General features: G+C 30.6%; 2 protein-coding genes and 1 long non-coding RNA gene across 3 annotated transcripts in view; 2 read left to right on the top strand and 1 right to left on the bottom strand.

Moving 5' to 3' along the window:
* LOC134838290 (protein sidekick-1-like) overlaps positions 1-27,194 on the bottom strand; it is a 67,062-nt gene that overhangs the window by 25,749 nt on the left and 14,119 nt on the right. The window lies entirely within an intron of this gene.
* On the top strand, positions 69-3,780 carry LOC134828068 (uncharacterized). Its single transcript, XM_063841018.1, has 6 exons — positions 69-200; positions 790-1,063; positions 1,125-1,736; positions 3,073-3,245; positions 3,317-3,602; positions 3,743-3,780. The coding sequence occupies exons 1-6, from the start codon at positions 69-71 to the stop codon at positions 3,778-3,780; spliced, it is 1,515 nt and encodes a 504-aa protein (XP_063697088.1).
* Positions 1,825-2,912, top strand: LOC134827415 (uncharacterized). The gene is made up of 3 exons (XR_010161788.1): positions 1,825-1,854; positions 1,979-2,123; positions 2,848-2,912. It is a non-coding gene; the product is annotated as an uncharacterized LOC134827415 (long non-coding RNA).

Genomic DNA, 27,194 nt, shown 5'->3' with positions numbered 1-27,194 from the left:
GCTTGTTATATATTTTTTTTCTCCTCATTCTACGTTGAATTTTTTTTTCAGTATCGGAATATCGGAAAATGCCAGCGATTTATGACATGGACGACCAAGAGGAATGTTTCTTTGATTCAAAGAGCGAAGAATTTAATTATTGTATCGCAACGACAATCATTAAGCCGGATAACACATCGAGCGCATGGAATGTAGTTCAGGTATTTAAATTCAAAAATTGTTTCGCCGAAATGTTTGTCACATCGCACTTTGTCTTCGTGCTTGTTTGCAGAAATTTTCGAGTGATGCACGACGAAATCACCGACATGACATAATCACGCATGGAATTTGTCTAAAATGGTGTGTGGATGCGATGATAGCCGTTACCGCCGCAGGACTTAATGAAACACTTTACGTGCCACCATTTCATTACAGGCACGAGGTAGGTTCTAAATATTGAAATGAAAAATGAGACATATGGCATTCGGTTTGACCTTTCCTCATTTCTCATGTTGTATAACTCATTTTTTACCGCATTTCATTTAATTTTGAAAAAAATGATATCACGATGGACGTGATGTCTGTCTGTCCGTACTGGTGTACCTTTTCGCCATTTGCTAATTCAAGTTTTGATAGAAATGTATGAATTACCAAAAGGTGAATTTGATTTTTTTTGTTTTTGTAAAAATATCCTTTCTCGGTGAAAAAATCACGTTGATACTGAAAATTCGTGAAAAATCGTAAAACTTGCAAATTTGTAATACGATTAAGCTATTTTTTTAACGAATACTTTTTAATCTCGTTTTTCAGTATTTTAACGCATCCTCGAATGTCGCTGATGGCCTCACACAACGGCTAAAGTTACGTTATGACCGAATGATAAACATTTGTGTCAATCGCAAGCTGCAGAAATATAGTTTACAAGGTTTCTCGACGATTGTTTACTGCAAAGGAGAGGATTTAATGACACATCCTGGCATTGATAAGCACGACTATTTGCTTGTGTCAATATTGGTACCGATAATAATTCTTCTCGTTATTGCTTCATTCAGCAACTACTTACGTCGGGATTACCGGGAACAGAGTAAGTGATGCACTAACCATAGAGAAAAAGGGGTATCCCATTAAATATCTTGTTTTTGCAGATAAATTTGAGAAATATTTGTATTGCTTCTCCGTCCAAAGGAATTGGGTTAAACTAACATCCATTAACTCGAATGAGCTTACAATTGAATTGGGTTGTGTACAAACAGTTCGACTACTATTTACCCTTCTTATCGTCTATGGGCACGTTGTTCGGGATTTATTGCGGCACCCAACGAAGAGTCCGGAGTACTTTGAGCAGAAGTTCCACTCGGTCTCCGGCATGTTTCTGATGAACGGCGTTTATGTGGTGCAGACATTTTTCATTATCGGCGGTTTTATGTGGGCGATCGCCTTCACCGAGGTAGCAAAACGTGCGAAAAGCGTCACGGCATGCACCGGACTAATTGCCATAGCTTTGCGTTACCTCAGATTAACACCGGTCTATGCCATTTTCATGGCATTGCAGTTATCTTCCGTGTTCATGCCCACGAATATCTTTTTGCGACGCAGCTTCTTGCAAGAACGGGAAAATTGCCGTGCAAATGGATGGAGCAATCTACTGTACATCAACAACTATTATCGCACCGATGCAATTTGCGTCGGGCACTCGTGGTACTTATCTGCAGACTTTCAGAATGCAATTGTCGGCACGATTATCCTCATTTGTGCATGCAAGTGGCCCAAGTACCGCGCTCACATTTTCTTTTCTTGCATTTTAATTGCCACTTTTATCCCGGCCATATTGACGTACGTCGGCGGAATGGAAGGCATTCATTTTACACCACCTGAGTAAGTGCACCATACCATCCTCCTCGCGCGCTCTAGACTCTTGTCACATGAATATTTAATGGACTCTTTTTTCTGTTTTGCTGTTTCAATGATTGTCACTTTTTTTCCTCTCCCACACACACAGAGTTTACAAATATATTTCGCAGAGCAAGGCATGGCAGTTTTATATTGCAACTCACAATAATGCTGGCAATTATTTGATTGGATTAGCAGCTGGTGCCTACTACAAAGAGTGGAAAAGTATCGCAATAAAAAGTATTTTTAAAAAGGTAATTAAAATTCGCCATTAAACGCTTTCCTCCTTTGCTTTTTGCGAGATGATAGAAAGTATAGAGGAGTGAGTGGAACAGATAAGAAACGTTTTAGCATCTTATGCATAAGCAATTGTCGTCGTAAAAGCTTTTTACACAAAATTGACGATGGAGCCGCCCGTTCCCTCCTCACTCATTTGTGTGATCGCGCTTTCAATCAACCCAACTCAAAAAGCCTTGTGGTATCTTTTTGTTTTAATTAACGTTTCATTGCTAAGGCAAATGCAGTTTCAAAAAATGTTTCATATTCTGTTCTATCTACTTTTTTTACGTAAAATTTGGATATTAAATTAATTTTAGTTTTATTATTTTCAAATTTAAATCAAAAATTAAAATCTAAAAAATTAGTTGTAGCCACATGACCTACATTTTTATATGAAAATTAATTTTCTGAAGTTTAAAACTAATGTCAAGAAAATTTTCCATTTCAAATTTTTATTTTCATCTGATTTTTTTTTTTTTTTGAAAAACATCATTTGAAAAATCTTCTGAGAAATTTTTTAATTAAAAAGACGTGGGAATTTTTTTCAAAATATCTGATTAAAATGTCTGTTAATCAATTGAATTAATTTGACCTAAAAAAATTAAAAGGAATACCTTAATTTTTGGAATTTAAAACATTGTGAATTATTTTCAAAAATTGTACTTGCTTCATTGTCGCTTTTTCTCTTTTTCTCCATAGTATCCAGTGACCATCATTATTCTTTTATGCTTGATTGGCATGATACCTTACGGGACATCAATCATTTTTTATAATTACAATTTTGAAAAGCCAGCTATTTGGATCTCCGTATATGTCTGGGTAACAAAGCATTTGCTCAGTTTTTGTATATTGATTGGTGGTTTTATTGTCATCAATGACGTGAAAGAAAACCCTCAAGGTAAATATTTCTTTTGCTGCACTCAGCATGTATAACATGTAAAAGTTTTTGTCTTTCAGGAATTTTGAGGAAATTCTTCAATTTTCCATTGTTTCAAATCCTGGCACGACTTACATACTGCATGTATCTGGTGCACAAAACCACTCAAGGGATTTTAATTGACAATCTCGGATTCACAAGAATCACAAGTACAACTATTGTAAGTATTTGCAGAAAATTTTTCGATAAAATGTCATATACAATATTCACATGCACAAAAACTTTTCTTAGTTTACTTTGGCAACTTCCAACATAACCATGACGCTCGTACTGTCATTTATCTTATCAATAGCCATTGAATTCCCATTTACATCAATTATGAAATTGATTCTGCAACAAAAGCCGAATAATAATAATGAAGTTGCACAATGTTCATGTCGTAGCAAAGTGACCAACGAGAGAAACGACAATGACGACGCTGTTGTGAATAATAATAACGTAAACATCAAACGAGGAAAACAAAGCATTCAAATGGTACCACAACGACAACCAGAGGAAGTCCATTATAATGAACGAAGTAAGTCGAAAATCAATTCATCAATTTGATGAATGAAAGGGATATTTTTGCAATTTTCTTTCTCTGAAGTGAATCAGTTTTGTTTGTGGTTCAGTGAATTCCCATATAAAATGTTGCATTAAATATTTTCCCAATAACAGAAACGGCACATTGTTTAGACGATTGCAATTTATTCTGAGCTGTTCCCGGAAATAATTTTAATTTGTTTTAATTAAATTTGATACAAATTACACAAAATTGTTTCCAACATGGAAACAAATTGCCTCTTGTTTATTGATAAAAGCTAATTCTCTTCCAATTAAATTTATTTCAGACGACAATCATCAGGTCTGATGAGTTTCATTTGGATTCGACAAGAACATTGAATGAGTTGGATAGACAGTGACACGGAAAATAAATTGATTTTTTTTTTCAATTTAATTTTATTCCCTTTTTTATTGTAAATATATAAAAATTTAATCAAATCTCGGATGTAAATGTAAATAACAAATGAAAAAGACAAATGCAAATGATTTGCAACTTGCAACATTATTCAACATCAACGTCACTTGGCATTGGCTTATCATCGAAATACTCGGAAGAAATTTTCCAATGACGAATAATGGAATCATCTCGTAAGAACTGATTATGTCGCATTGATTTAAAACAAAAAAAAAATCTGGAAATCTTTGCATTCCTTATAATTTTATAAGATTGCCAAGCAACCGTAACACCACTGAAGCCAAGAAAGCAAAAAAAAAATGAGAGAAACCATTAAAACAACCATTCACATTCCTGTCTGAATAAGTAAATTGAATTACGTGATTCTGAAGGAAATTTTTTCTGCTTTGTGTTTTTTTACCATATTATTCTTTCTTTCGTTTATTTTTCATTCATAATTTACTTTCTTGTGTTTCGTTTGTTTTTTTCTGTTTTCCGAATAAATTAGAATATAAAATTTTTATTTTAACTCTTATGGTAATTTATACGCTTACGAGAAACTTTTTTTTATAGCATCGTATATTTTTTTCTCATTGTTTCAATTTTCGCGTAAAACGTCAATAATAAGAAAAAGAAAACGAGAGACTTAAGTGCATTCAACTTTTAATTGGATTTTTGCATGAAGGATTTGCAATTGTCTTTCTTTTGACTTTTCGCAACATTGTTGTTTTGTGAGAGAGAATTGCAGACATCAGGAAAAGATGAAGTGGCTGCTTTCCTTATTAAAATGATAAAGCTACCTAGTTTAAATTAAAAAGAGGCGACTGACAAAAATGAATAATAAATAAAAAATGTTACATTGAAGAATACAGTGTGTTCATTCAATTTTTCTTCTATTTTATATTTTAAGTATTTTATTTTTTCTCACTTTTCACATTTTTCAATTTAGTTTAGTTAGTTGCTTTTTTGTAGCATTTTCTTTTCTTTTTACCGCATTTCGAAGAAAAAATGCTAAAAATTTTTTTTTGTAATTCTCAGTTTTTTGAGGACCCTGAAGGTCTGTGGGCAGCTTCTTGGACTGTGAGGTGTATAAAATTGCGAAGGGGTCATGAGGAGTAAGAAAATGTGAAGTGAGGAGTACAATGTATGAAACTGTGAAGTGAAGAATATAAAAGCGTAGGTATGTCAAAATGCGGTATGAGGGAGAATCCATTTTTTTTTAATTTGAAATATATGTATTTGAAAAGTGTAAAAAAATATTTAATAATTTACAAAAAAAAATTAAAGAACTTTATTTCATCGTAATTGATCACAATAATAATAAAAAATCGTGAAAAAAAATATGGTAGAAAAAGTAGAGGAAAAATTGAGTAAATACAGTGTGGGAAGAAAAAAACCTGATAACTAAATACATTTTCTTAATTACTTCTTTTTAGCATTCTTTCTTGCTTTGTTAAGTTTATTCACTTTTTTGTTGATGATGATATTTATTTACACAAAGTAATTAAATTAAAAATTATGGATGAGCTTCTCTGCACAGACGTAAAAAAAGTTCGTAAAATCCATTCATAACCTACTTTTGTTGTAAACAAAGTAAGGCCCATTGAACGATAAGCCACCTATATTTTTTCTACAAAGAACTTTATTTAATACGTGTAATTCAAAACCTAATAGAGCGCGAAATATGGCACATTGTGTAACGCAAACACACGAAAAAAAACGAACGAAAATAAAGAAAGAGGACCAAACAAAAGCAAAAATAACCTTTTTTTAACAACAACAACAATATCGGGAATAAAACACTCCTTACAATAAATAATAAAGAAAAATAAGGCTTGAATATACACGGTCGTGGTTATAAAGGAAACATATATAATAATAACAATATCATTATTTATTATTATTGTATGAAGGAAAAAAATATATTAGACCGCCTACTGCGAATCAACTGAAAATTTTTGTTTACGCACCAGATTCCCCAAACACACACGATCTTCAATCACTAGTTGGCTTAGTAAATGATACGTTTTATTCACCAATTTTTTTCTATAGACCGCATCGTTAAAAAAAAATAAAAGCAATTCATTGATACTTTTTTCTCGACTTTTTTTCTTATTTTTATTTATCGTCACTTTTTGCACAACAAACATCATTTTGAAAAGTGCTTACTTTTTTCTCGACTTTTTTTCTTATTTTTATTTATCGTCACTTTTTGCACAACAAACATCATTTTGAAAAGTGCTTTCTTCGTCTATCTATCATGTGACTCGAACAACGTGGGATAACATAGTAGTAACACGACGACGAAAAAAAATGTTGATGACGTTGACAGTCCCAAGAGAAACATAAATAATCCATATTTTGTTGTGTAGTTTGTAACCTATAAATACCACATTCAACAAAAAATGTACAAAAAGTCATTCAGGAAAATCGAATTTCAACATAAAAGTGATAAAAACAACTTTGTATTGCAGTGTAATTGTCATGACATAAAATAAAAAGTAATAAATATGCCAAAAAGGCATTCGAGCAAGTAAGAGCTTTCCTTTCCCTTGTTATTTTGATACATTCATTTTTAACTTGATGTGACATCCACAACATGTCATAAATGGATTCGACGAATTTGTATTGCGACAAATTCTCGGAAGTTGCCGATTATTCATCAAATTCCGCCGAAATGTCAATCGTGATTGATTCGATCTTGTATTACATAACGGGTACATCAATCACGCCAAAGGTGAGAGATATCATCATCTCATAATCGTTAAACAGCCATCGCAGTTTATTAGCATTTAAATGATTTGGAAAATGTACATTGAATTTGTCTTTGATACGGCTTTCTTCGGTAAATTAGAATAATTGTCCATGACGAATGATTTTATGTTTTATTATCTCACACGTTTTATCTTTCGTTACCATCTTGTTATTCCCATCATTCATCTTGCTTTTTGACAAAACGAGGCAAGAAACAGGTGCAGGAATAATGGAAGCAATTTAACACGCAATAAAAATTTGTTTAATTCATTGTTTGGTGTATTTTTTTTTTGTGGGTGAGTGATAAAAGAAACCCCAAAATTTGTACATCAAAGGCCCGCAGAGGGAAGTTAAAAAGCAAAAATTGCGAAGTAAAGTCATCAATTTTTCGTGAAATTGAACCTTTTTTGCGGAGGACCGTGAATGAGATCTTTTTTTGTCAAATCAATAGAAAAAAAAATATACAAAGTTGTCGTTTGGGGAGCAACCAACGGTGGAATCGTATTTCAATTTTTAGCGAATTTATATAAATATAATTTTAAGATTACGCAATTTTAAGATCTCTCAGTCACGTGGTTTAAAAATTAAGCCACGTGGTTAGAAATTTCTATACATGTTTTTCATTTTGGAAAATTTTCCATTTGTGAAGTAAAGTCATTAATTTTTCGTGAAATTGAACCTTTGGAAAGTTGGAAAATTTTCCTAAATGAAAAACATGTATAGAAATTTATAACCACGTGGCTTCTACGTGATATAAAAATTTTTGAAAACCACGTGACCACGTTGTAACCACGTGCTTGTTTAAATTTTTAACCACGTGCTTATTAAAATTTTTAACCACGTGACCTAAAAAAATTAAATAACGTGACCTTGCCTGAAAAATTGCGTGATCTAAAAAATTTAAAATTACGTGATATAAAAATTTCTGAAAATCACGTGACATGCTTGTTTAAATTTTTAACCACGTGCTTATTAAAATTTTTAACCACGTGACCTAAGAAAATTAAATCACGTGACCTTGCCTGAAAATTTCCCTATAATTTCAGACACCACCACCGTCAATCCCAAATTAAAACCGCATTTTTTTCATCGAAATGCGGTAAAGATTCCGGAAACTCAACAGTTTACCGTAATAAAATAATCTCATATATAAGGAGTGTTCATTATTTTTATTATTATTGCATCTAACATGGTCCCGTTTTATGTTTCTGTTTTTTTCGTTTCTCTTGATGAATAGAAAATAAGGTCCGGTTTATTTCATTCGCACCAGACTTTACCGCTTTGTGTGCTTATAAATTACTCATTTTCGCTCCTGTCTTAAAACAACAATAACGCCAGACAACACGGGAGACAAACAAAAAACGGGAGATATTTATTTAGGGTTTTTTCCTGCTCCTTGTTTTAACAGCACCGAGACTCCCTGTTATGTAACTACCTAGTTATTGTTATAATATTATTACGTTCATTAGCATGACTTGCCTTTGTTCGTACTTGTGTTTCTGGACAAAGAAAAATGTTTACAAAATCCTATTTACTGGAATGGAAGACCAAATGGACGGAAATGGATGATAAAAAAATAAATGGATTGAGCAGGCGTACTTTCATATGGAAATAAAACTGATTTTCATTCATTCTCCAAACCGAGTTGTGAGGAGAAAAAAATTCGTAATTTAATTTGTCTGCAAATCCCATTTAAAAATCCGTTGTAAACTCAATTTTCGAACAATTTTCCAACAAAAAAAAACTTGAAATTCAATAATCTCTCTCGTTTTATCCTAATCTGCCTAACTTGTTAAGCAACGAGCGATCAACATAAATTCCGGACGTGGGTATAATAAAACGCCACACAAATAATATGCTGACCATATCAATTCCATCATCATCCTCGTCGTTCGTACCACTAAAAATAGTTGGCTGTGTGCAATGTGAAAAATGCAGATGTTGATTGTAAATTGATGGTTACCCATCCATAATAACAATTTATCAGAGATAAAATTGAGGTGTATGGAAAAAAATAAGCATTAGGAAGGTACGTCAATTTAGACCTATAAATGTCATGATCTCCCAACTCGACTCATCATTTCTGACTTTTCTTGTCAGAAAAAAACAAAAAAAAAATTGAATAAATAACACAAAAGTTATTGACGTTGATTATGATTAACCTCCCATCCTTATTTCACTTTTTAGCTCTGCTGCCGTGTCTAGCTCACTAAAAATAGGAGTTTTACCCTATTTTTAAAAAAAATGTATGTATGGCACCGTGGAAGCGTGATTTATTTACTGCATTTGCATTTTGTATGAATGTTGAAAGATTTTTATTCAATTTTTAAACATCAATCATTCCTATCTTGATAAACGTCCGTGAGTTTTTTGTTGTGCTTCGAGTAGCGGTAGTGGTAGTGGTTTTCCAATAAATTTAAAAAATGTTTTTTTTTCGGTATATCTATTTTGCGTAGGATGATTGATCCATCATGCTTGAATATCTCCGTAGCAGTGGCTGTTATCGATATTCACGTTCTAAGTTAAATTTATTAAATTTCTACCTTTCCCAACGCAATGTTGTGCCAATAACAGATGATTGTTTATTGATAGAACCTCTGAGCTTTCCTGACGTCGTTCATTGAAAATGAGAGAAGGTAATATATATAAATTTCCGTTGATGATAATACAATTTGACTAAAAATTTCTCTGCTCAACAGACAAACCCCGAAAATATTTTCTGCATAAAATTTACGACGTGTTCGAGTTAAAAATTTGCACAACATTAAAGCAGTAGTGTGGTAGTAGTAAGGGGAGACAGGTATTTTTGTGAAATATTTTTCAGCAATCAATCAAAATATATAAAATGGAAAATAATATCTTTCGTCATGTCGTCACACACGCATACCTAGCTAGGTATAGGTATAAGAAAAGGTGAACATAAATTATGTTATGCCGAAAAACTGAAAGGCGGGTCTGTCAGGAACAGACAAACAGTTTAAATTTAAACGTAAATCAAAAAGGTTTATTGCATAGGATTATGAATGAAACTTGTCTCGATTTTAGTGAATTTATCAAAAGTGATTGTCTTAGTCTGCGATTGATTTACTTGAAAACATGGAAGTGAACTAGAAATAAATTTCATCTTCCCGATGGCAAACTGATGGCAAGATAAAACAGATTTTTTTTTGATTTACGTCACAAGTTATTTTTGGTTTTACCTCAAGATGTTTTTAAAACAAAACTAGGGAGAAGTTTTCTTAGGAAAAATTTTATGACTGAAAAAATTAAAATTACGAGAAAAAAATATAATTCTTGAGTTAATTCGAGCTTTAACAGATTTTAATATACGCTTACTAAAAATTTATATTTTTTCCATTTTTGATTTTTTTTCTAATAATTTACTTATGAAATCATATTTTTTATACACTTAGCAATTTAATGCTTATTTGTTGGCTTTTTTAACATTTTTTTTTTCATTAAAAAAATTTTCAAATTTTAATTTTTTATCACCTCTTTTGGCTTTTGAAAACACAAAACTGACCTTAGACTCGACCCTTTCAAATATTCGAGCTTTAACAAAGTTAATTTCAAAAATTGCTCAAAAACGTTAAAAAAATTGGAAAAGAAAGTTTTCACATCTGAAATTTTGAGCTCCAAAACATGTGAATCAGATTTCACTTGCCTTGCTGAGAAAAAATACATTTTTGATAGATTTTAATCAAAATTAAATTGCATAGACCTTGCCTGTAAATCCTGTCATCCTGCTCGTAAGTCGTTGTATCACATAAAATAAATAAATAAATAAAAATACCACCTCCCTCTTTCAATAAGCTCATTTTGCGTCCCACGAATGTTCCTCTTTTAATAATAATTCCCAAAAAAAAAAAATACCCTTTCCTTTCATCATCCCTCTTAATACACTTGGTTGCTCAACATAACCATAATAAAATAGTTTCTCTGTTTGTTGCCAAAATTCCCATAAAAAATAAATCGGCAGTGTTCCACATTCGTGTCTTGAAGCTGTGCCAATTTTTATTATTATGCTTATATTTTGCTTTTTTTCTCTCTCTGTGTCGTACACAAAGCCGTTCCGCTCGTGTCCTTCCACATAAACCCTGCACAGAAAAGTATGAGAGACACGTGTAGACAAAAATTCAAAAGGAGTTGTATCCTTATTTGCCAGTTTTGGTTAACAAATATACACAACGAGCGGCAACGTTGCTAACAATAATAATAAAAAACGGAAAAAAAACTTTTCTTCCTTCTTCGCTTGTGTACGAAGTGTGCGTGTGCCTAGTCTAGCATGGAATATACATGTTGATTACTGGTTCAAATATTGCCGTTTTTTCATTGTTTTCGTGTTTTGTGTACTTTTTATTTAAACAAGAGCAAAATTACTGTACACTTACTTGTCTCTGTGCGCTCCAAAAAAATTTTTTTTTGGATGAATAAAAAGAGGTTCAAGACGTATTTTCATGCTTTACTAAAATTTATTTTATTGCTAGTATTTTATATTTTATTTTATTCTTGTCATACATCAATAGACAAATGCTCATAGTCTTTTAAAAAAAAAAATGTCGAAAAAAACCAAGCAAGAGCCAAGCATGCAATAAATGTGTATTTTTATTAGAACTTGACTGTGGCTTCCACAAATAGATCCATAAATAACATAATTTTGTTTTATTTCATGTTTTTCGTTCATTTTCTGTGTGTGTGTGGTTTCATTCATACATTTTTTATTGGATGTGACAGAACTTGCAAGTCGTTAATTGCCTTAGCCAAATATTTAGTAATCATAAAAAGAATGTTATTAATTGGAGTAGGACATGAAAGAAGTTCATAAATCTTTGTTTTTCCTTTATTCTTTCGAACTTTTCTAATAAATAACTTCCATTTTTGGCTCACTTAATTATATGTTTTAAAATAAAAAAAAATGCCTGAGATTGGAAACATGTGTCGTTAAATAGTCGAAAAAACGACACTAAACGCGAGAAAATTGATTAATAAATAATAATGGGACCTTTTGTTCTCTTTTTTTTAATACAAAAAAGTCACAACGTCCTTTTTAATTTAAATTTCCCTTTTTCCACTCGAAACTCGACATTTTCCAATTTTCACACATTTATGGATTAGAAAAGGTCAAGTCTTTCCATTTTATTCGGCGTATTAACCGGTTTTTATTATGCCATGCTTTTTATTTTCACGTTAATATCGCTCAAAATTCATACAAAAGTGATTAAATTGCCTTTTTAATGGAGGAATATTCCGGAATGGATGAAAATTTACATTATTCCAAATTACGTAGAAAAAAGCAGAGACCGAAGCACGGGTCGCTCGTTTTTACATCCATTAAAGTGTAATCAAACGAACGAAAAAATATTTACACAAAAACAAACACGAATAATAAAAAAAAAATCAGAAAGAAGCGAAAAAAAGGGAAGTATAAAATGACCCAGATTTGTTTTGTAAAAATTAAAACGAAGAGTAAAAACTGTGTTAAAATAAATACATATTCATAAGGAGTTTCCAAGAAGGATACTGCAGTCTTCTAATTGTTCTTCATAATATTTTAATTGGATATTTAAATTGAATTCAGTAATATCTCTTGTTTTCCTCGACGCGTTTTTCGAACTTGGCATGAAAATAATGCAGAAAAAACTTTTTTTTTGTGTTTTTAAAAAATTCACTTGTTTGTACTTGACCTTCTATGTCGCGCACTTTATGATAATTTTTCGCTGTCACTCTTTGTTTGGCATGAATATTCATGAAAATTTCGATTGTTTTGTCATTCGTTCGTTCGTTCAAGGGTTGTGTCCTCTCGAAAATGAAGAAGACTAATTTTCATTTTGATTGACATGCTTTTGCTATAATGTAATTTTATTGGTCATTTCGCTCGCAAGCATTACGTTCATACGAAGGGTAGCATTCCCTCGAGACCGTAAATTTTTAGGAGAGACACAAAATTATCTCTCCAATTTATTTTTTCTGCACATCTAGACAAATATCTGCACAAAAAAAAGTAAATAAATAAAATGGACGTGTCGTTACCCTTTTATTTGCCTCAGCCACCATCGCCGCCAGCAGACACATTAATACACCCGATGTATTCTTTTGCTTTAGAAATTTATTGATTTCCATTTTCGCCCAAAAACATTTAAAGTTTCGATACTGAGTCAATGTTGCAATGCTCGCAGTTTATTAGCATCCAAAAACGAAACGAATGACTAAAATCATAAATAAAATGTATTTTGTTTTATATTAAATTTATGTTTACAATCGCAATATCCCAAGCACGTAATAAAATGTCTTTCTCTTGAGTGGTGGTGACTAAAAAAAAGGAGGGAAAAATTTTTCATTTAAATTCTGTAATATTGAAAAAAAAAATTCTGAACTCACTCTCGGAATTACACACAAAAATCGCATAAATTTCGAGGATGTTTACATAAAAATGCTGTGTTGTTTGATAAAAAGCTATAAAAGTGGACAATTTATGTATTCCGAGGCAATTCCGAGTTTGATGGATGTTCAAAAGTGCCGAGTGAACAGATTTTTACTGATACGATATGTAGTTTTTTTCCACAGAAATTGTCAATTTCGTTATGTTTTCCCGCAAAATGCCCGAGCAAAAGTAAAATGGCACACAGCGAAACACGTTTGTTCCCTATCATTAGGTCCGTAAGCAATCCAGCTTTACTTGTTCGAGCGAAACCAAAAATGAAGCACATACATAGTGCTTAGTTTAGTTAGTTATCAGCGCATTGCAATTCATTTGAGGGCATTGCAATGACATTTATTTTACTCTACTGCCACAAATTTTGCCATTTTTTTTTCTAACAAACACAAAAACGGAGGAAAAATATAGTCGAGGTAAAACATTATTTGAATCAGATATGAGTGTGCATTCCCATTTTTATATTATTTACAAACAGTTCGGAGTAATTTTGCCATATTCCACTCATTCCACAAAAATAAAAAATAGAAACAGCGACAAAAAGAATAATATTTTTATATCTCTGCAAAATATCACATAACGTGATTTATTTCATTTTTACTGAAAATTAGATTTTATCACGTATATTATTTGTGTTTGTATTTAAATGCATCAACTGAGTTTGTCTGCTTTTCACATAAAAACACACACAAACACAATCGTTATAATAAAATGCTATTCCCCATTCCTATTTGGTTTTAATGGTATTTTGTAAATTTTTCTCCATAGCACAGAGAAAAAGCAAACGTTTATTTATAAAGAACTCGAAAGTACACGTTATTTATACATTTTTTGTGTGCTATGTGGGAAAATAGTGTAGAAGTACTCGTAATTCTCTCACATAATTCATAAAAAAAGTGAAGCAAAATATTAAACGAGTTGAAAGGAGTTTGTCGAAAGATTGACTTTAGTGCATTTTTTGTCCTTTTTATCTGAAATTTATTTTATATTTGATCAAATAAGCTTAATAAATTTAATTTTTTTCCCCATTAGGATTTAAATGAGGGGTCGAAAAATTATTTTTATAATTTTTTGTCACCATTTTTTTATCGTTTTTGGACAAAAAACGAAGATTTTTTATATAAAATAAATTTCGGTTAATTAAAAGCTTAAAAGTAAATCTTTCAAATATGTAAAGAAATTTAAAAAAAAAATTTAGGTCACGTGACTTAAAAATTATTTTATTTGAATTTCATGAAATGGCGCTTCATTTAAATAAATTCAATTTGTATAATTTTATTGAAAACTTTGTGATTTTTCAATTAAATTCTAGATAATGTCAAAATTTATTTCATTTTTAAATAAAAATATTAAATTTATTCGTCTGTATTGAATGAATTTTTTAATTAAATTCTCAAAAGTAAATCGAAATTTTTTGATTTAAATTTTTGTATGAATTTAATTAAAATTACATTTTTTTTGAAATTCAATCAAAAAATGTTAAAAATTTTCTCATTTAAATTGTTTATTTTTCTCCTTATTTTTTTTATCAAAATCCAAAGGGGATTTTGAACCAAGTCTTAATTTTGATCAAAACGTAAAAAATACATCTTAAAAAATTCCAAATGCGCTATGCAACGAAATTTCTCTATCTATTTACAATACAACAACAGATTTTTTTTAACTTGCGCTTTATAACAATAACTGGGGTAAAGATAGAAAATATAAACTCCGTCTCTTCTTTTGAATAGAAAGGGGTTTTTATTCGGTACACAGGCAGTAGCAGCTACTTCCCAACACGCCGCCACCACCACGGAGAGAGATAATAAAGGAATGTTTTATTTATTTACTTTTATGTGGTGTGTTATGAATGCTTTGCTTGCTTGCCGTTTGTTATATTTATTTATTTATTATCTGATTAAAAGAGTTGTTCGCGTATATTTTGCTTATTTAAGGAATGTTATTTTTTTCTGTTCAAACACGACTTTGCACTGTTTTTTTCATACTTTGCTCTATTGACCAATGATGTATGAACTCGGTTTTAGTGTGCGATGGCGATAAATAAACGATAAATTTCTGTAATTTAGGTTGAAAAATGTCAAATTTTTATCTCTTACGACTTTATTTTTCTGTTCTTCTTGCTCCAGTTTTAACCTAGTATTTTTTTTCCAGTTTTTTCGAACGGGTCATCAAGATGTCACTTACCTAAAATGAGAGAGAGAGAGAAAATGGAAAATAAACATTATTTAAATTGATGCTAATTGTCGTGCTAATATTGAATATTGTGTCTGTGACAGCTAAATCGAGAGACGGCACACTGCACCACAACAAATTTTCGAATGGAATTTTAAATTCGATTCGATTTCACATTGACAGAGTAGAAAAAATAGGAAAGAAAAGCACTTTGCCACAATTTATAACAAAATATATACAATTTGGCAGAAAAAAATACATTTTAACAATTATTTGCCTCACTCATTCAATGTGACAAAAGGAACTCTCGCAACACAAATACATATCATGAATTTTAAATTACTGTCACTAAATGTGTCTCGTTCGTAGAAAAAAAAAGTGATGAGAGAAAAAAGTTTTTGAACATGCCTACTGAACCAGTAAATGATGAAAATACTTTTCAATGTCAAAATTTTCATCTGGTTGCCAAGCAGCAGCGGTAAGTTGCAACAAAAAAAATTTTTTGCAAGAAGCAACATCAAGTAGCCACTTGCATGCCAGCCAAATATAAATGGTTGAAATTTTAAATTCAATTTTGTTATTTAGCATTCATTCATTTATTTATTAGCACACGGTACAGAGGTCGAGAAAAAACAATATGAAATTTGTTTTTGTTTTGTTCCTGCTGTTGTCTTGCTACTTTGGGATACAAAATTTTTTTTTGGGTTCGTTTTTCATTTATAATGCATTTTATGGATTTTTGTGTCTGTTTTTTATTTCGGATTTTTTTGTGTGGACAGTTTTTTGTGATATATTTATTTATTTTTCCGAAGCATTTTATGGTAACCCGAAACGCAATACGAACAAAGTCTCTGCAGATGTACTGCTGACATACAGAGAGAACCTTCGTGTGACCCGTATATTTCAATTATAAATGACACATATATTGTGTGTCGGTGTTCTACTACTAGCAGTTGTTGTTGTTTTGTTCATATTTTATTCATATCCTTGAAAATTGTTGCAGTTGTGAGTGTGTTGTTGCTGCTTTAATTGGTAGAGGAAGTTGATTCATTCGTAATTTATGGCAGAATGTGTTGCCGTAAAGTGTTCGAGAGTGGTAATAAAGAGGATTTTAATAATCCACAGTTTTTCATAGAAAATAAGTGGCTTTTACATCTGCTCTTCTAGTCTAATTTTAGTGTTAAATAATTTGAAGACATGGTTTTTTTTAGTCAAAACTTGAATTGACGAAGATTTTTACGCAGAACCAAAAATTTTACCGATTCTTATTTTTTTTTTGTAAAAAAAAAACGGTTTTATGTCCGTAATTTTGTTCGTCCGTTTGTCTGTACCGATGAGTCTTTTTGCCATTTGCTAATTCAATTTCTTCATATTGAAGTTTAAATTAGTTGTGAAGACAAATTTTTTTAAAAATACCAAACTTGATAACTTGAGTGTAGTGAATCAATTTTAGCTAAATGAAGGTTTTGGAAAAATAAATATTTAAACGATTGGAAAATTTTGTGGAAATTTATTTATTTTATTTATTATTTTTATTTTTATTTTTAAATGTAAATATTTATTTTTTTGTAAATTACATAGATTGTATAATTTTGAGGTAGATTTTTGCCAATCTATGTGTAAAACGAAGTTCTCGGGTGACACTATAAAAATAAACTGTTTCAGGTAAGTTTTAAGAAAAGTTTGATTTTTATTTTTCTAAAAAATGTTAAAAGTTTTCATGAATCCCAGTAAACTTTTTAACTTTAACGTCTTGCAAGAATAAAAAAATGATTATTTTCTACTTTTACTCTATTGGAAAAATTGCAAAACTCTCATTAAAAACTGCAACTCCGCAAAAATTCCTGCAATTCTAATTAACATCTCCCCCTATTCCTTAATTAACTACAAAAATTAAGGTAATTTTCCTCATTTCCATATCCTTTTGCACCAACAACAACGGCAGATTAAAGCACTTTTGCCATAGTCGAGTCTGCAATCTGACAAATTAAGTATTGTTCAAGTGCAAACAATTTATTGCTCCACAAAACTTTTCCAACTGTAAAATTATTTTCTCTTCCGCCAATATAGCATTTGCACACGTATACCCTGCGTTACAGTATTTAGCTACAACAACAACGACAATAATAATGATGCAAGCAAAAATAACGCAGAATATAAAAGGTGTTTCTCCCACATTTTGAACTTGTACAGTGTGTAAATTTGTTGCCACGGAAGTTTCGGAATTTATGAATAACAGACAATTATTGCGAAATTTATACAAGTTTTCGTACTTAGCGGCTAAAGGCGGAATTTTGTCTTTTTACTGAAATTCGGGTCACATAAACTTTATTTTGCATTGCTCACGCACCACACAAAAATCGATTGCAAAAATAGAAATAATTGTTATGATAATTATTTCAATTGCTCTACGTGCATGTAATTGTATAATCGCGTGAAAAATGAATTTAACGAGTGTTGGTGTGTGTGGCACCTCGCAGCTAACGCAGCATGCGAAAGTTTATGTCCTGTGAACAAAAAAAAAAAAAAAGAAATGAGTTTCACAAAACGGGAAAACAGTAATAATTAAATAATTAATTAAATTATTCGCGGCTAACATGCCGCTTGCAACTGTCGGCACATTTTCTCCACACATATTTATTTGTAATTTGTGTGTGGGACTCATTAAAAATGAATTAGACAATATGCATATCATTTCCACACAATGGAATTGCTCGGTCCATGTAATTCGCCGCTTGTGCAAACACACGCGGAATCTATTGCTCAATTAAGTTTGTGTTGCGTTGCGCTGTGTGTGTGTGTGACAAGAAATTATCGTTATTAATATTGTGGATCACGACGACCATTTATCTTTGCCCCGAAAAAATATCATATTTATTTATTTATGTTTGCCATTCGCACTGATGCATTGCGGATTTTCGTTGTCAGCAAATTTCCTCGTCGATTAGGTTTGTGTTTATCTTGTATATTTTTATTTATTTATATTTTTTTTATTATTAGCTACTAACGTTCCATCAGGAAAGAAAAAAAATATGGAACGACGAAAGAAATATAAATGTTTATGGGAGAACGGATAAAAAGGAATACCAGAAATATGTCCCCTGATACACATTTTGTTTAATATTCCTTTATTTAATATTTACTGATATCCATTAGGCCAACAAAAAACGCCTTTTTAGGGTTCATTTCTTCTCATTCGCAATTTCAGCTGATTCATTCTTCATAAAAACTCTTGAGAAATTTATCTGTGTGTATTAAATTACATTTATTTACGTTTCTTGGGTTTCATTTGTGCAGCAATAAAAAAATTTTTAGCCATAAAAAAGTAAAGGTTTACCAACGAAAAAAGTTTACAAATCTTTTAATAAAATAATCTCGTGCTTAATCCCCTTGAACATAATTTAAAGTCGGTCAAAATCCTTGTTTGTTTGTACGGAATGGCCGCTAATTATCTGTTAACTTGAGTATCTTAGGCGTCGTTCATTTACGTCGTCGAATAATTTAAGAAATTTTTTGATGTTCCCCCCTGTAATTAAAAACCTTTGCAGTTCAACGACGTATCCCATAATTCACGACGAGCTTTTTGATCCTCCCCTTTCAAAATACAAAATTTTACAAAAAAAAAATCTTATTTATTTTGAATGAAGAATAGATCAAACATCTCAAAGTGAAATATAGAGAAAATCTTTTACAACGTCGTATTTTGCTTTTCAACCCCCTCGCCCCTTCGTCGAAATCTATTAAACTTTATGTGACCCCCACACCCCCCTAAATTTTCGACACGCCGTAAATGGATGACGCCTTATCAACGAAAAAATGGAGGGAAAGGCGCACAAAAAAAAACAAACAGATCATCCTTTGTAATATATAAATCTCATTTTTGATGAACATTAAAAACAAACAATAGACGAAGGAATAAGCACTTAATTACATTTGTTACAACAACGGCAACATCAATAATGACAGAAAAACAGCAAAAAAAAATCTGTCTTATTCAGATTCGGCGATGTCGACTCCAAATCTGTCATTAGTCAATCGTGATGGCTTGTCTACCCTTTTTTGTCATTCAATTTGTTCCGAACACGAGAAAAAACGACAGATAATGCCCGTCTTAATACTTGTTTGGTTTGTACGATTGTGCGCTGACATTGTTCGATCTCCGTTGACTCTCAAGAGTTGGGCAAACAAATAATAAAAGAAGCGAAATAAAAGTGAAATAGGCGAGCTAATATTTTAGTGTCATGTTTTATTTCATGCTTCATAGAATAATAATTGGCTAAATCGCAAAAGTATAGATACACAGAACGGTTATTGACATGCTTGAGGCAAAAACACACTTTCATTGCTTCTGTTTTCTCTTTATTGTTCTTCAGCTATACTAATGCCGACTAAAGGGTGGAAGTAGTTTTAGTTGAATGTTTTTAGTCGATTGTTTGTACGAAAACGACAAATTAGACGGATCAACGATGTCGGTCGTCGTCCTTCTCTCTGCAAAAGTGGATTTTCATGGTCTTTAACAACAAAAAATATCGATTTGTAATTCCGCATTGTCTTTGCGCCCAATTGTTGTTTGCGTCAGTTGTTTTTGGCAAATCTGAATAACAATAGCCTTGAAGTGGAAATTCAAAACCGCGCCTCCAAGCGAAATTCAATTCCATAGAAATGGATTTTTATTTTCACGAAAATAATCCCTTTTAACAAGCATGTTAAGGAAAATTAATCTTTCAAGGATTACTTTGCCCTCCCCTTTAATTTTTCCTCGTGTAGACGTTTGCAGTTGACAAAACAAGCATAAACGTTTCTTTGATCTCCATGTGGTTGTTTCAATTTCAAAAGTATTAATAATTTATTAACTGAGCGTGTGGAAGTCATTTCAAAGGCAGCCTCATTATAAAACTTTCTAAATTTACACAGCGAGGAATTTTCTTTTTTTTTATGTACTTTTAGCAAGAAAAAAATTGAAGTAATAAATGAAGAATGTTTGAATTTTGTAAAAAAGTGAGAGAAATCATAAAAATGATGAATGTGAGTAATATCACATTTCAAATTAAAAAAAAGTACATAAAAAAATATTGAAAACACAGAAAAAAGTAATAAAAAAAGAAAAGTTAAATAAAGTGTAGTTGTAATATATTCAAATAAATTATTATTTCTCGTTCTTTTGGTATCCTATCCTTTAATAAAGTGATTTTTTTTTATTTTTCTCAATTAAAAATTAAATTAAAATAGTTAGATGAGAAAAAGTGACTTTATAAACTTTATTTTCAACATAAAAAAAACGTAATAAATTTATTGGTGTCTCAAAAAGCAAAAAATCTGAACTATTCTCTCGTAAAATGACAATTAAAAATGTTAAAATTACTATTTTTAACTAAAAAATCTTCTGGGAAATTATCTTACTCCAAGACGACGAGAAAGAAACGAAATGGAATCCAGAAACAAGCAAAAAAAACTAATTACTACAAAGAATTTATTTAAATGAACTAAATTCCAGCAAAAATATTTCATTATTGTTCATATTTCGCGATTTGCTAAAATTATATTTTTTGTCGGATGACAACACAGCGTTGCACCGAAACGACTTTTTCATTTATTAAAAAAAAAATCTAAAAAAAAAAATGAAAATGTGACAAGTTCAACAACTGGGAATTAAATGTTGCGCCTTTCGTTGTACACACACACCTAGTTGTTGAGTTTAATCTTTCATCTATATGCAATTTCATTTAATTTTTTAATGTGCTTCTGCTGTTTTGTTTCTCGTTTACCGTGAGCGTTGTGTGCGATTCGACAAAGGCAAGTCATTATTACTCCGTTATGGGATCAGTGATATAATTTCCAGCACTTGAATGGTTGTGTAAGCCTCCTTCTCTCGCAGTTACACATTTTAATACCATCAGAGATTTCGTATTTTACTTTAAAAATTATGACATGTTATCCCTTTATTATGTGCTTGTGTCTCTTTTTGCTAATGGATGGCGCGCTATGGCTTTACAACTTTTTATTTCATTTTTAAAAAGTACTTAAATCTGCTGAACAAGCGACAACGTCTGGCAAAGTAAATCAAACTTCATTAAATTCAAATCTGCCACCTTTTAATTTGCTTCGTAACCCAACTATTGTCGCTGGAAAGTAAAAGACACTTGCTCTGCCATTTTCATTTAATTAAATTCTAATTTTGTCATATAAATGAAATTTTATTCCTCTTACAAGTCTCTTATATAACTGCAATAAAAAAAAATTTTTTTTCGCCTCGACAGTGTATGAATTTCGAGTTTAATACTTTTCCTCTTCCCAAGTGTCAGAAGTAAAAACTTACATAAAATGAACATTCATGTATACGAAAAAGAATAAAAGATAAAATTAATTTTAAATGAAAATTATTATCATCATAATATCACATCATGCGCCTACTAACTGCGACATACAGAAGTTGTTAGTTAGACAAAGTGTTTTAGAAATCTTTCTTTTCCCACTTGGATATATCCTTATTCGCTTTGCACCGCCGCCGTGCCGCACGCTACTTGCTAGATATTTATAGTTCGTTAAAAAGTTGTGAGTGGAGTATAATAGTTGTAATAAGAAGATAATAATAATACTACTAACAATAATGTGTCTACATTTAACACTTTGCAAATGACATTTTTGCTTTTGTTATTTCACTTTTCTTTCTTATGAATTAAAAAAAAATATAAGTGCGTTAATTATCAAATTTCCTGACTTGCTTTAAAAATCAGAAATCATTAGAATGGATATTTTTATGAATTTAAAATTTTTCAAAGGTTAATTTTTAAAATAATAAAAATTTTGAAAAACTTTCGATGAAAATCAGGAAATTATTTTTTTACCAAATTTATTTTTTTTGAGCCATGTCCTTAAATAAAAAATACAAAATATTCGAATTGAAGGTTGAAAAATATTCTTTGGTTAAAAAATAAAAAGTCAAATTTTTTTTCCATGAATTTCCGAAAATTAAGAAGAAGGGCTTTTTTGATTTTTTTTTAATTTTCAGTAAGAAATAAATTTTATTTTATTATCTAAAATAATCAAATTAAAAAATTTTTTTTAATAACAATTATTTTAAAAAATATTGAGCACATTTTAATTAAAAAATTGAAAATTTTCGCTAAATTGAACTTTTCCTAATTTTCAAAATTTAATAAAAATAAATTTATGTTTAAACTTTTAACAGACAAAGAAAAAAAAATTCGCGGTAAAATTTTTATCCGGAAATTTGTTAGACAGTGTTTTCAAGGAAGTTATAAAACTTCGGACTAACGCCATTTTATTGAAATGTGACACGACACAAGCAAATGAGCTGAGAAACCAAAGAAATGATAATAATATTATTAGTAACTAGATGTTTCAATTATGATTATATGTCCCACAGCAGATAATCTTATCTCTCATTATTGTTTCGGATGAACTCGAACGACAACGACGACGACGACGCTACAAGCCATACAAGTTTATATCTCGACATAAAATATATAATGGAAAATTTAATGGACGTAGCAGTCTCTTTATTATTATTCTAACGTGATTGAGAATTACAACCATTATTATGTCAATTTAATTATGTGTTTTAAAGGCAAAATGGTGTCACACACAGGCGACTCGCTCTTAATGAACGCTTTCTCGTGCTTGCCAAGAGAGTAGTCAAACGATGTTAAGGGTAACAAGTTTAAGGATTTATGTGACTAATAAATGTCAATGCCATTGGAAGAAGAAGACGACGCTTCTTCGTCGTCATACGTACTCAAACAACATTATCCTTAATTATTTTAAGTGATTTGCTGTGGGAGCTCAAATAACTTGTACATGACCGACCGTAACTCTTTCTTTGGCAAGGGATTTGTTCATCTACTTCGAGGACCTGACAAAACATTATTATCATTATTATTAATATTTAATGGATATGCATGCGGAGCAGAGATGTCGTGTAATTAAATTGACAAGAACATTGTGCGATGGTCCGGTCAACCGATGCGGTATCAGAAATATTAATTTTGTTTGTTTTGTCTTGACCAAATGAGAGGTTAATAATTTGATATTCTATCCGAAGGCACTAATTTCGGTATGCAACTTAATACTCGTTATTTGACTCTTAGTTGCTAATGGACCATATCAGATAGAAGTAAGAGAATACAACATGTTTTGTACAAATTAAATTGAAATGTTTAAATTTTAAACCACATAAGTTTCTCGACTTACTTTAAATATTCTTAAAATTATCGAAAATAATTAAAATATTTAGGTAATCAAAATTAATTAATTTTATTTTTTTAATTTTCGAATAGTATTAATTTCATTTGGTTGAAATTTTTTCTAAAAATTTTTGAAAATTTAAAAAAATGGCACTTTTATTTTTTTTTTTTTTGTTTCTCAAATTTTTTATTTCATTAAGGTTATTTTTTTTTTTTCTTTTTTGATAATTATTTAATTTTTTTCTGATAATTTTTTGAAAAAAAATATTTTTTTTTAAATAATAATTATTTTAATTTTTGGGCAACAGTCTCGTTTTCAGAAAATTTTTAAAAATCATGATAAAGGAGAAAATAGAAAAATTTTATATGAAATTTGTTGAAAATGTATAAAATTTGTTTACTTTAAGATTTTTTTAAACGATGAGGTTAAAAAATTTAAAATCTAATTTGGAATAATGAATTTGGATAAAGAAAAAATCGTCTTCCATCGCTGAATCCCTAATTAAAATTTTTTTACAATTTTTCTAAATTTTTCGACTTCAAGTTTCAAATAAAAAAAAAACAAAAAAGTATTAAGGAAAACATAAACAAAACAAAAAATTCAATGAAAAAATTTGAAAATTGGACGATGTAAATGTTGATAATGAATTTTGCAAAATCATACATTTTACTTAAATTTTTCTAACAATTGATAAAAAGTTTTCGTTGTAATTTACATGTTTGTTAGTAAACTTTTGCTTGTATTGAAAAGAGAAGAAAATCACAAAAAACCCTCGTTAAAAGTGGATAAATTGCTTGGAAAATGATTACGCTTTAGTTTACTCGGACGATGTTATAAAATCCAATTAACTCGTTTTGCTGCCGGCCGACAACAACACAGACACAAATGCTTGCCAGATACGTAAATACAGTCTTGTTTTAGCTTTTACTTATTATTCATACCTGTTAGTTGCTTTTTTTCTATACTTTCCCAGCTAATTCATCATGAAAGAGACAGTTAATTAATCAGCACACTAATGGCTCGTTTTTTCCTTATTGCAAGTTAATGAATGACCCATGCAAATAAAATTGAATGGGGTGATAATTTATTTTGCGTTTCAACTTTTTTTTAGGGAAATTTCGGAATTTTTCTTCCTCAAATCGTCAAATGAGCCACAAAATATTGATAACTTTTATGTTCCCTCACAACATTGAGATCAAAGTTGATTGCCTGGAAGGCTGTTTATATTTATTTATTTACTGTCATCATTGAAATGGCATAATGCTCTAGGATAAATTTCGATTGTACACGATAATCCGATGAGATAGACTATCAATCGGTAATAAAATATAAAAAAAGTAATAAAAAAGTTATTTTCACATTATTTGACAATACAATGAAAGATAAAATATTTTGATTTTTTTAAGTCATAATTCATAGATTGCACACAGGAAGAGAACGAGAGGAGAAGACATTTTACTTCCACTTCGTTTTACTATGTTTTCATATTTTTATGCATTTTATTGGTCGTTTTCCCATTGGACACATATCTTTTCTTTGTTTCTATGGCTTTTACGATGTCTTTATGGAAAAAATCTGTTGCACTTATAGTAACTTTGGACATAAAAAATGTAATAAAACGTCCTTACTCATGCATATTAATCACGATGGCACACAAATAAAGGGATAAAAGATAAAAATAATAATAATAATTTTTATTTGCTTGATCTTAATAAAAAAAAAGAAAGGAAACAAAAACGGAATATACTCACACAACGGGTGACCGGAAATATTTTTCCAACTAGTTTAGTTACACGAAATAAATTGATCGCAACAGGAGTTCGCATTTATTGTTATTTCACGTGTGTCTGTTCGAGACACGAAATCGATATTTGTTCGGATTATTACATCGCCTGGCTGCTGAAGTAGAAATTAATAGACAAAAAGGGACCGAATTTTGATCTTTAATGCGAGAGAAAGAAAAATAAACAAAAATACATCAAAGACGCGCCACACTTAATCAAATTCTCAAGAGGGGAGATGGCATGTCATTTGCTTACATTTCCCATCAATTCACTACGCATCGGAAATTCTTTGCCATCCATTTTCGCATCATTCATAAAATATTCTCGTCATTTAACGCGCGCAAAAAACACCGTCTTTCATCTATTACTATTATCAAGATCATTGATTATTATTGTTATTCAGTGATGTATGCAATAAATTTCTGTGGATCACGATAAACGCTGAGTATCTTACTTTTTTTGTACCGCATTTCACAATTATTTTGTAAAAATGCGGTATTATGCTAATCGTAATGTCCGTCTGTCCGTAACGCCGTACTTGTTTACATTGAATTAGCAGGTAAAGCGAAATCTTCTCATATATCAAATTTTATTTGAAATTCGTGGAAAACATCGGAAAAACTCGGATAAATCAGAAAGATCTGAAGGAAATTTTAATTATTCAAGGGAGTCTTGGTAAAATGGAAATTTCGGGAAAACTCGGAAAAACTTAAAAAATTTCTAAGTATTAAAATTGAATTTATAAATTGAAATTCTAATTTCGCATCAAAAAAAAGACTTCTTGAGCAATAAGGAAAATAAAAAAATTGACATATTGAAATACGGTTAAGCTGTTCGTTTCAACGAGTGCTTTTCAATCTCGTTTTCTTCTAACATAAGAAGAAAAAGAAGGGCGAGATAGAAAAACATGGCGTTGTTATAATAATCATAAATAAATAATAATAGTAAAATAATGAGGTACTTGATGCAGCAAAAATATTTTTTGCTTGTTTTTTTTTCCAACGCCTCGGAGCTGGAATGGCAGAAGGAAGAATTTCATCAAGCAGCCCGAGGAATGATGACGCGATGACGATGATGATGTCTATAATTTATATTTTATCGTTAAATATGTCACATTGTCACTATGGAAACAACAACAACAATAATAGTAGCACGCCAAGTACCTTTCTCGCATACAGACGCAACACCATCCACATTGGCATTATCATTTTATTTCATTTTTTTTTCTATCATAATACGATGTTGATCATGATGAGACAGCAGTAATGTCGGTCGTAGTCGTTGTTGTCAGCAAAAGATAATTTATATAGCATACCGATAATATTTTCCCTTTTTAAACATTCTTTTTGTCGTTGTTGTTGTTGTTGCTGGCTGTTATATTATACTTGTACTTTTATTGTTATATCACTCTTGCTCGGCTGCCTGCTTGCTTGCTTGCGTTAATAACATAAATTTAAAGGCCTTCAAATATAACGATCTATTAATGTCTTTGCAGTATTTTATGTTTCCGGAAGGAAGGAATGGCTATTAGAGTGGAAAATGTATCGAGACTGTACGAGAGACACGAAGAGAACAAATTTAAAGTGAACGGAAAAGTTTTAGGTCAAATATTGTTGAATGTTTAATTTTATTCATATAGCTTATATAAGTACCTAACATATATATTGTCTCACAAAAAATCGTTAATTATTACAAAAGAAAAAGTTTTTTTTATATTTTCATGTGGAATCAATGTCATTAAATTGCGGCTTTAAGTTTTGTTAGAAAAGTTTTATCGTTTGTGGTTGCAAAATGTCTTTAATAATGACTTGCCTGATAAATTTT

The sequence above is a fragment of the Culicoides brevitarsis genome, chromosome 1 (genome assembly GCF_036172545.1).
Source record: "Culicoides brevitarsis isolate CSIRO-B50_1 chromosome 1, AGI_CSIRO_Cbre_v1, whole genome shotgun sequence".
Classification (NCBI taxonomy): Eukaryota; Metazoa; Arthropoda; class Insecta; order Diptera; family Ceratopogonidae; genus Culicoides; species Culicoides brevitarsis.
This window is presented reverse-complemented; position numbering and strand designations above follow the sequence as displayed.